At 35.7% G+C, this 15,039-nt stretch overlaps 1 protein-coding gene across 4 annotated transcripts in view; it reads left to right on the top strand.

Annotated features, from left to right (window-relative positions):
• Window positions 1–15,039, top strand: part of LOC143244204 (putative nuclear hormone receptor HR38) — a 48,409-nt gene that overhangs the window by 14,456 nt on the left and 18,914 nt on the right. For 2 of the 4 annotated variants that reach the window (XM_076488458.1, XM_076488466.1), the window contains exon 2: window positions 13,018–13,205. In XM_076488458.1, the coding sequence (XP_076344573.1) occupies window positions 13,182–13,205 (24 nt within the window). In that variant the 5' untranslated portion in view covers window positions 13,018–13,181. Of the gene's footprint in view, window positions 1–9,191; window positions 9,662–11,848; window positions 12,159–13,017; window positions 13,206–15,039 lie in introns of those variants that run through there. The other 2 variants (XM_076488450.1, XM_076488452.1) reach the window with 2 other exon arrangements.

Raw genomic sequence — 15,039 nt, 5'->3', positions numbered from 1 at the left:
AGGTTATGATTAATTTAAATATAAATGTTCCTTAGCACACTTCAATATAAGAGTACTTTAATTATATCCATTAGAAACGAAATTGTCCGTTGTTTGACAAAATATACCTTAATATTAGGCTCAGCACTGAGCTGCTATCAGTACAAAAGGAGTTATAGTTACCAGCACTGAGCTTCTATTAGTACAAAAGGAGTTATAGTTACCAGCACTGAGTTTCTATTAGTACAAAAGGAGTTATAGTTACCAGCACTGAGCTACTATCAGTACAAAAGGAGTTATACTTTCCAACACTGAGCTTCTATTAGTACAAAAGGAGTTATAGTTACCAGCACTGAGCTTCTATTAGTACAAAAGGAGTTATACTTTCCAACACTGTGCTTCTATTAGTACAAAAGGAGTTATAGTTACCAGCACTGAGGTTCTATCAGTACAAAAGGAGTTATAGTTACCAGCACTGAGCTACTATCAGTACAAAAGGAGTTATACTTACCAACACTGAGCTTCTATTAGTACAAAAGGAGTTATAGTTACCAGCACTGAGCTTCTATTAGTACAAAAGGAGTTATACTTTCCAACACTGAGCTTCTATTAGTACAAAAGGAGTTATAGTTACCAGCACTGAGGTTCTATCAGTACAAAAGGAGTTATAGTTACCAGCATTGAGCTTCTATTAGTACAAAAGGAGTTATAGTTACCAGCACTGAGCTTCTATTAGTACAAAAGGAGTTATACTTTCCAACACTGAGCTTCTATTAGTACAAAAGGAGTTATAGTTACCAGCACTGAGGTTCTATCAGTACAAAAGGAGTTATAGTTACCAGCATTGAGCTTCTATTAGTACAAAAAGAGTTATAGTTACCAGTACTTAGCTTCTATTAGTACAAAAGGAGTTATAGTTATCAGCACTGAGCTTCTATCAATACAAAAGTAGTTATAGTTACCAGCACTGAGCTTCTATGAGTACAAAAGGAGTTATATTTACCAGCACTGAGGTTCTATCAGTACAAAAGGAGTTATAGTTACCAGCACTGAGGTTCTATCAGTACAAAAGGAGTTATATTTACCAGCACTGAGCTTCTATTAGTACAAAAGGAGTTATAGTTACCAGTACTTAGCTTCTATGAGTACAAAAGGAGTTATAGTTACCAGCACTGAGCTTTTATTAGTACAAAAGGAGTTATAGTTACCAGTACTTAGCTTCTATGAGTACAAAAGGAGTTATAGTTACCAGCACTGAGCTTTTATTAGTACAAAAGGAGTTATAGTTACCAGCACTTGAGCTTTTATTAGTACAAAAGGAGTTATAGTTACCAGCACTGAGCTTCTATTAGTACAAGAGGAGTTATAGTTATCACTCTTTGAAGCAGGATTAGATTACCTCGCATTGAAACATATCTTTAATAATCTCAACAAGGCAGCACCTCGTTGAAATATTAATTTCAAAATAACTTTACGTTCTGTTTTCAATAACAACTAATAAAATATTTACTATTTTGTTAATATTTCGAACATATAAAACCATTCACGAGATACCATAGATAATTAAATCATAACAAACCCATGTGTTATTTGATTTCTTCACTTTAAGTCTTTCATGAGTTTCGTTTTAGAAATCAGAAAGTATAATTATTTTAAATAATGATTTGATGGTAAAAAAAAATCTAAAAAGGTGAAATATTGGAAACTGTTTTGTTTTGAAGGTCACTACAGAGATAACGAATTATTTGCCTTTGTAATATCATTGTTTATTTAAGTGTTTTATTTACTTTGAATTTCAACCTTGAAATGTATTTTATCAACTAGAAAAAATATCTTACTGGAGTAAATATAATTTTACAACTTACAAGGTAGGGTGTTGATCAGAACTATTTAATAAGGACTTTCTAGTTTTCAAACAATGAAATGAAAAACACTAACATAGTGATTAATCGTAGTTTTATTTTATCTTAGTTTAAGTGTTTAATACTTCTTCGTGCTACTAAAAACGTATTCTCCTATTTTATTTAAGACCGGTTCTACTTCTTCAGAAACTAGTCCGATATTTTTACAGATTCATTTCTTTGTGCCGCGTCACTGTTTTCAAACTTTTTGTGAGGCTTCCGGTGTTTAATGTGAAACCGTTTCCAAACTATCACGAATGTTGAAAGTAAAATTAGTATGAAAACAACCACACAAAACCTCAAGTTTGGATTTTGAGAGTGAGCCCACAGCTGTGATTCATATATTAGTCCAGCCGCTGGAACATCACAAAAACTTAAAGAAACAACTGGTATTACAACTGTTATAGTGCGGCGTTCGGATCTTTCCCAGTTTGCCCGAAGAGCCTTAGTATGGTGTATTAAAGCAATGTTTTATGTTAGTAACACCTGTACAAGAAACCGGCGTACCTGGTCTTTCAACATGGTAGCGTGACACAATGACCGCGATCAAACAACGCTGTGAACACGCGCTTTACTGGCTTGCTGACGCTCGAGTTTCTCACGCGAAAACGAAAGGAATTTTGACGAAGGTCGACCGTTTAGAAACAACTTTTCGCTGGACCTGAAATACCCTCCTGCACATATGCTGTTCAGTTTTTATATTTATTAAAATATCTGTGGTGTGCGCATGTGATCTAATGACCCAGCTAACGAAACCTACGTATTTATTTGGTCAGTTACGTAATTAAAAAGAGTAAACACTATATTACCTCTTTATCAATCAATTCCATGGTATGTCAAAGAAAAAAAGGTGTAATTGAATTATTAAAATACAAACACATATATCTCTGAATTAGAAACATTTTACTGTATCAAATTGTTATGGACCTTTTTACTGCTCCAGTATCAACAACTAACATTCGTCTTGAGTAGCGGCCCTACATGGCCACGACTAGCTGCCATCCCTTTAGTCTAACACTGCTAAATTAGGAACGGCTAGCGAAAATAGCCCTCGTGTAGCTTTGCGCGAAATAAAAAAAAAACAAAAACAAATCGTCTTGAGTAAACATTTGGCACTTGTGGCACGAAAAATACCACAGAATAGTTATTCAACAACCAAGAAAAATACCACAGAATAGTTATTCAACAACCAAGAAAAACACCACAGAATAGTTATTCAACAACCAAGAAAAATACCACAGAATAGTTATTCAACAACCAAGAAAAACACCACAGAATAGTTATTCAACAACTGAGAAAAAGAATAGTTATTCAACAACCAAGAAAAATACCACAGAATAGTTATTCAACAACCAAGAAAAATACCACAGAATAGTTATTCAACAACCAAGAAAAATACCACAGAATAGTTATTCAACAACTAAGAAAATCACCACAGAATAGTTATTCAACAACCAAGGTTACCCTTGACTAAGCTTCAGAAACTAAAAAAATATATATATTATCTGAATCTTTTCTATTTACATCTTTTCTTCGGTGATGTTCCTCATCTGCTGATTTCCATCACAACAATCAGGCGTTCGATTCCAACGACGGTAAATGTAAAGGTGACGGTAACAGTTATCTCTTGTAATGTTGATTCAACAATGAAAGAAGTTTCGTTTTTACTTCTAGTTATCAGTACATTAGACGCAGTGCTACTAGTATGTGTTTAACCTGTTGTCTACTTCGGACGATGACTTAGTTTCGACACACGTATTTTCTGAAGAGTTACGATATTTTATAATGTACACCATATTAGAAAAGAACACGTTGAAGTTTACAGTAACTAGAGCTGGTGTGGTGGGTAAAACTTAGTCATGATTAAAACTGAATTTAGCTTGATGCGACTGTAGTATACTTATCATTGTTATTACAGCACGTACTTGAGTTGAGTAGAGTGGTTGGACAGTGAGAGTGGATCCGACGTAGCCAGATGATTAGGGCTCTCGCCTCCTAATCTGAGGGTCGCAGGTTCGAATCCCCGTCGCACCATAAATGCTAGCTTTTACAGCTGTGGGGCCGTTACATGTGACGATCAATCCCACTAGTCGTTGGTAAAAGAGTAGCCCAAGAATTGGCGATGGGTGGTAATGACTCGCTTCCCTCTACTCTTACACTACTAAATTAGTGACGACTAGCGCAGACAATCCTCATGTAGCTTTGCACGAAATTTAAAAAACAAATAGTGAGAGTTATAAAATTAATTAAACAAAGTTTCTCTACGTCTACACTTTTTTTACACCAGGTTGTGTATTTAAGAAAGTACCAGTTTGTTGTGCACAACTTTGTTATCACAGCAGATACTGAGTTATACACGCTAACTACTATTTGTACATGTTGGATCTGATGACAGTTCGTGATATTATCATGATGACGGTTGCAGCTATTATGTGTGCAGAGTTTTTTTTTTTTTTTTGTAGCAGGCAGCGAAGTAAACACAATGTCTACTATATTTGCACCTTTGATCTCACTGCAAATAGTGAATTTAGAAAATTGAATGGCTTGGTACTGAAGAAGTCTGTGGTAAAAATGTAACCCACTTTCTCTGCAGCATAAGATGTGGACAATTCCTTTTATTTTACCTCATTTTAAGAGGATGACTCTGGTGGACCTAGTGTAACATGCCTTATATGACGAGTCATATAATAATTTCATTTTATTTCTTAAGGACTTATCACGTGTAATTTTTAAACGTTATAACTTTGCGATTAATATCTACATTTCTACATATCACTGTACTAGCTGATAAAAGTTAAATACAGTCGTTTAGATATGACACTTTATCAAAACTGTCAATGAATTATTTCAAAGTAACATTTTATGAGAACAAATGAAGGCGAGCCTAAATTACGTTCACTGAAATGTTGCACGACAACAACGCTGATTCAACACATTCTTATTTTGTTGTTTCGTAGTACCCAGTGTAGATTTGTATGTTTATTTAACATATCTATAGCAAACACATTTTCAAGCGTATTTACAAATAATTCGTGATAATTATAGCGATAAAAAATCAATTTTTTTTATGTACCTATCCCATTTGTCTGTTTTTTAAACCTAATGTTTGATTGTGGAAATTAATTGGATAATCTGGTTTGTTTTCCTAATAATGGATAATATATACCAGCACACACTACACACGCTATTTATTGGTGTAAACGGTCCGGTTTAACCAGTTTGTGACTTTTACAGTTTTAATTTGTGTTAAGCTTTATTTTTAAAGTTTTAAAGATTATATTTACTACATGAATCAATACATCATTTCTTTCACTCCAGACTCTTCCACTGATTTGTTTGTAAAATATCCATTCTAAATGTGGCGCCCCCTATTGGCACAGCGGCATCTATGCGGACTTAGAACGCTGAAACCGGGTTTCACACACACAGAAATTATTTTCACAGTTTGATCTTGTTTGTTTTCTATCAAACTCAAGCTGTACATTGGGATATCTGTGCTGTTCCCACCACGGCTATCGAAACCCAATTTTTAGCGTTATTTCACAGTTCAAAGTTGCTGTAGCGAATTACGTTACAGTATCATGAATTTGACGTCACTAAATAAACAGGCGAACAACATGTTCATATTTTTAATTTCGAGTATTAAACCTCGTAACACTACAGACTTCCACACCAGAGATAAAGGGCATATGATAATAAATGAGATAGCAAGAGTATTCTCCCAGTGTTCTGTGGTTATTGTACACACTGTTTCGTATTTAAGAATACACTCCGGGACTGCATGATATACATACAGGTAAATAAGTCGTATTCACAAACACACTCCGGGACTGCATGATATACATACAGGTAAATAAGTCGTATTCACAAACACATTCCAGGACTGCATGATATACATATAGGTAAATAAGTCGTATTCACAAACACATTCCGGGACTGCATGATATACATACAGGTAAATAAGTCGTATTCACAAACACACTCCGGGACTGCATGATATACATATAGGTAAATAAGTCGTATTCACAAACACATTCCAGGACTGCATGATATACATATAGGTAAATAAGTCGTATTCACAAACACATTCCGGGACTGCATGATATACATATAGGTAAATAAGTCGTATTCACAAACACACTGCCATACAGGGACTGCATGATATACATACAGGTAAATAAGTCGTATTCACAAACACACTCCGGGACTGCATGATATACATATAGGTAAATAAGTCGTATTCACAAACACATTCCAGGACTGCATGATATACATACAGGTAAATAAGTCGTATTCACAAACACATTCCGGGACTGCATGATATACATATAGGTAAATAAGTCGTATTCACAAACACATTCCGGGACTGCATGATATACATATATGTAAATAAGTCGTATTCACAAACACATTCCGGGACTGTAGGATACGCACGAATAGAAATACGATTATCTTTTGCTTCGTCACTTGCCATCAGTTTTTTTTATATTATTTTTGCATATCAGTCAACGTGAAAAAAGCGGCTAATATAATTATCTCAAAGTAAATGCTCCATTTATTGACAAGAACAATCTGTGATATCATGTGACATCTAATAAACGTCTTTTGTCCAGCGAACTCTGTCAAGTAGTATCCGAGATAACGTATCTAAAACTTTATCATCGATTTGAAGAGATCGTAAAAACGTGAAGTTTTAAGAAAGTTGGTAATTTCGCTTATTTGTTTAACACTTTACTAAGTTAAGGAAACACAGGAATGTTATAAACATGTTAGATGTTTAATATAAACTCAAATAACACAGGAACTGTAATCAAACTAGTGTATTTAGCTTATGAATTTTACGATTTTATTCTATCTGTCAATCTTTATTTTCTGTTTAGTTTGTTTGTGTATTTTTGAATTTCACGCTAAGTTACACGAGGGCTATCTGCGCTAGCCGTCCCTAATTTTGAATTGTAAGATCAGAGAGAAGGCAATTAGTCATCACCACCCACCGCCAACTTCTAGGCTACTTTTTTACCAACGAATAGTGGAATTGGTCGTCACATTATAACACCCACACGGCTGAAAAGGTAAGCATGTTTAGTGTGATTGGAATTTGAATCCGCGACCCTCAGAATTTCGAGTCGAGCGCCCTAATCACTTAGCCATGCTGGGCCTTCTATTTAGTCAACTGTGAAGGATATTGTGCAACGTAAATGAACGCTTTGCAATTTATTCCACTCAAGATATTTCAACTCGCCTATTTTTAAAACACCCATTCTGGAGCTAACTGAACATTATAAATGTTTCATTAAAGTATAAATAACGCAAAGGTTTGCGGCAGTACAAATACTCCGACCGCACTCGCTTAGTTAAGCAGCGTTGCGCCCGGTTTGCAGTTTGGAGAGTGACCACGTGCGAATACCAAGTAATGATTATATTAAATAGACCTCCCACGGCCTGGTGGTTAAGGAACTCCACTCGTAATCCAAGGGTCGCGGGGTTCAATCCCCGTCACATCAAAGATAATCGCCCTTTCAGCCGTGAGGGCGTTATAAGTGACGGTCAATCCCACTATTCGTTGGTAAAAGAGTAGGGTAAGAGTTAGCGGTGGTTGGTGATGACTCACTGCCTTCTCTCTAGTCTTACACTGCTAAATTAGGAAGGGCTAGCGCACATAGTCCTCGTGTAGCTTTACGCGTAATTCAAAACATATTAACCCCACTATATAAGGTGTCATCTTTTTGTTTGTTGTTAAGCACAAAGCCACACAAAGAATTAGGTGTGTTCTGCCAACCACGGATGTCGAAACCCAATATTTAGAAGTATAAGTCTAGAGACTGGGAGGGTGTGTAAGTATCCTGGTGACCTATGGTTTCTTTCCTAATTATCCGCCTGAGATGAAGAAACGCATGTGGACTCGGCTTTCAACAGAATTCAGTCCGCAGGTCGAATTGCAAGTCAGAAATAGTCTATTTCTTAAGGCACAAAGTTGGCAAACGGTGCATCGCACTGAGACTTCATAATAACAGTTTTACAGACAGTACTCTATGTTCTTGTTTGCTAGTATTTCTCAAGGGTAATATCTTACAGTTAACTGACGTCATCATATGATATGTTTATGTTTTTAACTAGAGGAAATCCTTTTTTTTTTTCTCTTTATTCACCATTTAATATAACTCGTTTTAAACGCGTAGTCGACAACGTAAAAATGAAATTTGTACGTACGAAGACAGGAACGAAATACAACGAAGGGTTTCCACAACTACATCAGTCGTGCAGTTTGAGCTTAAAACAGACACGCGCAATTACCACGTTTCGCGAAGGTACAAGAAAGTTGATCGAAGTTCATCAAACAGGTGAATCACTCTGAACAGTGGCTGTTTATCTTCATAGTATGAAATGAAACTCCCAAAACAGTAAATATATAAAGTGCAAACATAAAAAGGACTACTTAATATTAAATGGATAGATTTGGTTTGTTTTGAATTTCTATCACAGCTACACGAAGGCTATCTGCGCTAGCCTTCCCTCATTTAGCAATGTAATACCAGAGGGAAGGCAGCTAGTCATCACCACCCATCCCCAACTTTTGGGTTACTCTTTTACCAACAAATAGTGAGATTGACCGTGACATTATAACACGCCCAAGGCTAAAAGGACGAGCATGTTTGAGGTGACGTTGATTCGATCCAGTAGAGCGCCCCTGACCACTTGGCCCTACCGGGCCCGATTTAAATCACACCGCAACGTAACTAATATGAAGCTGTTATTTTCCAAAGAGTTATTGTGTGACTAACTTCTAAAATGATTATCCTTGACGAGTGCTAAATATAAACCAGATTTTCACATGGCTAAACAAGAAATTATCACGTAATTTCAGAAGAAAAAAAAACAAACAATAGTAAAATACATTTTCTGAAACTCAGGAAAAGTTGATCCATTTATTAAATAATTCGTCAATGTTCTAAATGCAGTATTTTGGAATACTAACGTGTTGAGGTTTACGTGAAAGCTTCCAGTATTTTAACTCATGCTTTGTCTGCAATAGCTAGAAACTTTGGTTTTGTGGATTTAAAAAACGAGCAAACAGACTTCTATCATGTTTCTCTGTTTTGGTCTAAATTCTGAGACCACGATTCCTACAAATGACAACTGTACAGGAATTGTTCAGGGTTACGCCCATTGAAATAAATCCTGGCGCACCAACTACCACCGCCGCGCCCCCTCCCGGAATTCTGCTCTATATGAAAAACTCGCTGCACATTGTAGTACACATGACTTGAAACACTCGCATTGGTTCTAAATACCGGTAAAACTGCGACCCTTCTCTGTTCCAGCCTTCTTAGTTGATTGATTGTTAAAACCATCACTGAGTTCGATTACTTTACCATCGTGTGATACAGCTCTTGTTATGACGTCATAATGCATTGGTTGCGAATGTCGTCGGTTTCCTCAAACCCACAGTACTATCGATCATTAAACAGGCTTGGAGGATTGGCAAACGTAGCTGGTACCTGCTCGGTGGTTGACGTCAATAGCAACACTGACGTCACAGACTACCCTGACACAGACTGATCAAATATATTGCCATGATGGAAAGGATTTTCCGCAATCGAGTTCGAGACGAGGATCTGAGAAGACCAACAGATCAGCAGGAACTCTGTTGCATTAGTTTGTGGACAGCATGTCCTCTCAATCTGGCTCGTCAGCATCCACTGTTTACGAAGTCACACCACTGTACTTCTTCGGATGAAGTTCATACCTTGAATTATAATTCACTAATGTTCCTGTCTCAGGTTGGTCCTTTGTCTTAGAAATGTGTGCTGTAGATAGTAAACCTGTTTTGCTGTTTGGTAATAACACTGCCGTTTTTATTGTACTTACCGCTAGGTTAGATTCGTTCGATTGTAATATGTTCAACCAGTATTTAATGGTACACGTTTTACACGTTGAATTTATCACGTGCACTTTAGAAAGCCCCAGCACTTATGCACGTGTGTTGAAGTTTATTGTAGTGTACTCAACGAATCGTTCTTTCCGCTCCAAAGGCTTTGACTTTCAATAGTAATTTAAAAATAAATAAATAATGGCCTTTACGATATCGATAGTTTCGTGACGGTCTCAGTAACCAAGCATTAAACATAATAATTAAAAAAAAAATGACCACAACGAATTTATTTTTCCAGTTAATGTTCCTGATAACTATAGGATCACCAAGTTATCTAGCTGTGAGTATACACTATCGTTACGACTTTCCTTGTATGTAATATTTCTCATCGTTTTGTTCTGTTAGAATTTACATTCGTTTGATTCTTAAACTTAAGACTAAAATAATTATCTTTGTACATTTGTTTTACACTTTTAAAATCTATACTTAAAATGTTAGTATACCCCAGTAGAATTAAGATTTTTAGCTTGTGACAGAATAATTATCCTCACTGAATTAGTTTCACATTAACATTGTGTGTATTTTCACTTTCATTCACCTCAAAAAGCTTTAGTGATTAGTGCTTAATTAGGATCAGAAACAAGTTAGTAATGGACTATTTAATGTCGTAGTATGTTTCAGTTATAAGTCCAGTTTTCGTAAATAGTTTAGGAGCCTAAAATGTGTGTTATTGAAGACAACTTATTGTGACAAATATATAAATTTTTCCACGTGTTTTTTCTAAGTTATTTCATTTCCATATTCACATTTTTCCTTTGGTAAAATAGTTAGTTGTGAAACTATTTCAGCTTTCTAGCTTAAACTATTTTTTTCAGTTAAGTCTTTTCAAACCATTTATTTTTCTTTCAAGTGAACGAAAACAGAAATTACATATATGCAAAATGCCAAGGATAGTAATGCAGTGTGTGCACTAGCTGTAGTCACGTTTTCTCTCGCTTTGACGTCATTGGTTTTACTGACGTAGTTAGATAACAGGCCGTGAAAGAAAACGACAGATACCAAACTGTTATTAGTTTAATCGAGCCCTAGCAACGAATAGATCTGGTGCTCGGAAGCGACATCTATAGCACGTTTATACTTGTTTGACGTCAGTAGAACAGTAGTGTTGCCCGATGACGGGAAAAGGGTTCATACAACAACCCTATTCTTAAATATAGCGCTAAGAAAAGCAATTACTGGTGTTTGGCGTTCACGTAGTCTCTGTTGTTTTTGGAAAGAAACACTAATACCTTTCTATTTTAGTACAGTTTTAATTTAGATTTGAATAATTGACGTCAGTGCATCGTTTATTGACAATATAACAAATTGCGATTGTTAAGTATTTTTAGCAAAATATGAAGGAAAAGCAGCAATAAACATAATCACTAATTACATAAATTAGTATCTGATATTAAAATGTTATTTTTAACTTTTAATAACATAATTTTCAGATATGAATATAGAATTAATAAAAATAGCTGTTCTTTAACTTTTTACAACCATGGGCACACATGTCCTTTTCTGGAACACCAAACTTCTTTCCTCAAAAATTCCATTTCAGTTAGGAATTTTGTATGATCATTAACAAAGGTTTTACTCTTTTATACTTCTCAGAGTTTCAATTTCGTATGAGTGATGAAGATTAAAACGTCTTTTGTTGTTGTCGTTGTGTAACTAGAAGTAAGCACGTCAGTGAAAAAATTAAAAATTATTTTAACATAAATATTTCTTACCCCTGTAGAACGGTGTTTTCTGCGTGACAAACAAATATTGCAAAGTAGTCGGAATGTTCACTAACGAGGGTTAATGCTTGGAAGTGATTTAAAGTGATTTAGTCTTGTTAAAACAACACAGTTGGTTGCATTTGCTTTTAAAAATATTGCAAGATATACTGATTGATATTTTTGTCATTATTTTATTTGAATTACAATGAAAAAACACATAGTATTAACAGATTTTCACAAAATCTTATCCACATTGAACTTTCTTAAATGATTTAATTCATAGATATTAAGACAAGTTTGTTTGTTTGTTTGTTTTTGAATTTTGCACAAAGTTCCACGAAAACTATTCTGCGTTAGCCGTCCCTAATTTACCAGTGTAAGACTAGAGGGAAGGCAGCTAGTCATCATCACCCACCGCCAACTCTTGGGCTTCTCTTTTACCAACGAATAGTGGAATTGACCGTCACATTATAACGCCCCCACGGCTGAAAGGGCGGGCATGTTTGGTACAACGGGGATTCTAACCCGCGACCCTCAGATTACAAGTCGAGCGCCTTAACCACCTGATTATGCCAGGACTAAGACAGGACTGCATCAAAAATCCCAATACCAAATCATTGTTATTCCATGACGTCTTTTGCAGTTAAGTAACACATATAATGACTGTAGTGATTCCTAAGTCTATCGCTCATTATTTTCAGTTGTTTATTATTCATTAAACCTTGTCGCCTCATTTATCCTCAGAAGAAACGTAACTTTAGTCCGTTTGGGTAACTACTACGATTCAAACTTACTACGGCGGAGAGTGAAATGAGTTCGTGAGAAATTTAGATGCATTTTTTATATTAAACACGATTTGATTTTGCTTATTTGAATTTGTGTTAGAATATAACAGAAGAAGGATTGTTGATTCTTAATGTATACGTTTTGGAGAAGCTATAAAAGTGTAAATTGATATTAGAGAGACATTGTTTGTTGGTGAAAGAAGCAATGTTTGTAAAAGATTATTAAATCATAAGACTAGTTAATTATTTCTCTGCAACCCTGTAGGTTTTTAGTGATTTTTGTCATATGTATACAGGGTGTTCCGAAAGTCACTGTGCAGTTTTTAATCATTTTTATTCAGTCTATTTCAAGCCAGCAACTGATAGCGGTGTTTAAAAACAAAATAAGAAGGATCCAGGCCTGTATTGATGCCAACGGGGGTCACTTTCAACATTGTTTATAATTGTCATTCATATTTACCTCCTGTATTCTATATTGAAACATGTCTGTTAATAAATATACAGGTGCACAGTGACTTTCCGAACACCCTGTAGAACACTTTTAATAACGTCTACTAGAAAACAAAACCTCAGAATTTAACAACAATAAGAAATATCTGACCTTATTTATTTCTTGTTTTTAAATTGACATAAAAGTTTTAAAAGCCTCCGTTGTTTAATAACCTACTGAGAGTGAATAAATATCTTACAATAATATTCTTCTGTTTTATGTCTAGTTCGCAGCAACATAAAGAATGAATGATTTAATGTTGTCGTATAAACGTCTTCACTTACCCGAGATTTTGAAACTAAAGAACTAAAGTTAACATCTCACGAACAGTGGAAGAATAGATTCCAAAGCCGGCCGGTCTTCCATCCCAAGTCGCTGCCACAGACCGCGATGCTATTACTTCACCAACCTCAGGTACGTGCTTAGAAGAAATACGAATATAGTATAATTTTGATATTAAAATGCTCGAATTTTCAAGTAATCGATATCTATTATTATTGTGTTGGTGGTATCGGAATAGCATTCCATATCTATGACCCTCCAGCGGCATGTCTGCGGACTTATACCGCCAGACAACAAATTTTGTTACCCCTGGTTGGCAGGGTACAGACAGCTCTTTGTCTGTGTGCTAAATACTAAGCAAGAACTAAAACTACGCCTCTATGTTGACTTGGTTTGTGAGCATCCTATGACATTTTTTTCAAATTTTAGAAATTTTATCTGTTGCGGAGGTTCCAACGAGTAGATAGAAAACTCTGTAAGAAAATAGACGTAAATTATCAAAAGGCCCGTTTCAATTAAGGCTTTTTATTTTCGAAGTGTTACGTTGTGTCCTGAAATGAAAGATGAAGAAGCGAATATATATATGCTCTCTTGATTGTTTGGCTTACATGGAATTAAATTATTTCAAAATAAGTATTTACGGTTGGGTGTACACAGTTACGACAGAAAGTGTTCGTACCCCTGCGTCCCGAGTAGTGTTTTGCTCGTAACTTAAAAAAGTATCACGATTAGGCTAATAAACGTATAGTATATCATAAATATTATATAAACACACATCTACATACAATTTTATGTAAATTAAACGACAAATAAACTGTTTATAAACAAATAACCAAAAATAGGAGGAGCAGAAAGTGTTCGTACAGTTCAGAACGTGTGAAAAAACTGATATTCCAGTAAAAATTTTGTTTAGTTTATCGAATAAACTACATCATATCATTCCAGAACTAGACACTGGGCTCATAATTATTGGAATTTAGCCAACACAAAATGTACTTCGGGAATTTAGCGCTGTCTCCGTCATTATCTGCTTGGTCATCATGGCGAACAGGAAACAACTGTCCGTGATTTAAAAAACCGAATTATTGTAAAATACAAGTCTCGTGTGTCTCTTTCCGGTATTGCTACACAAATTAATGTGCCGAAATCTACTGTTCAAAGCATAATTGCCAAGTTTAAGCTTACAGGATCAACTGTTAACCTCCCTCGTTCCGGACGCCCCACCAAACTTCCAGAGAGAACCAAGAGGAAGGTTCTCAGAGAAGTTAGTAGGAACCCTCGTTTAACACTTAATGACATATAGAAACTGGTAAGGGAAACTGGGGTTGAAGTAAGCATTCCTACAGTTACGAACACGTTACGCTCTTCTAGGTTCAAAGCATGCCGTCCTCGTAGAACTCCATATTTAAAGCCTGTTCGTTTAGAAGCATGATTGAGGTATGCAAGAAAGCTCAGTTGGATCTTCCAGCACGACAATGACCCTAAGTACACATCGAAATATGTGCAATCCTGGTTGCAGAGGAACCATATAAGCGTTCTGGAGTGGCCATCGCAGTCACCCGATCTCAACTCAATTGAAAACGTTTGGCATGAGTTGAAGACCAGGGTTCATCAGCGTCATCGGAAAAACTTGCAAGAGTTGGAGGACCTTCTGTAAAGAAGAATGGAAGAAAATACCAATCGAGTACTGTCACACGATCATGGAGGGCTATGAGGGCTACACAACTGACCATTAAAGTAGACGCACGAACACTTTCTGCCCCTCCTATGTTTGGTTATTTGTTTAAAAACAGTTTATTTGTCGTTCAATTTGCATAACAATTTATGTAGACATGTGTTAATATAATAGTTATAATACACCATACTTTCATTTTACTAATCGTGATACTTTTTAAGTTATGAGGGAAAAAACTACTCACGACGCAGGGGTACGAACACTTTCTGTCGAAACTGTAAGTTCCCCACT

Source organism: Tachypleus tridentatus, chromosome 1 (assembly GCF_004210375.1).
Source record: "Tachypleus tridentatus isolate NWPU-2018 chromosome 1, ASM421037v1, whole genome shotgun sequence".
Classification (NCBI taxonomy): Eukaryota; Metazoa; Arthropoda; class Merostomata; order Xiphosura; family Limulidae; genus Tachypleus; species Tachypleus tridentatus.
This window is presented reverse-complemented; position numbering and strand designations above follow the sequence as displayed.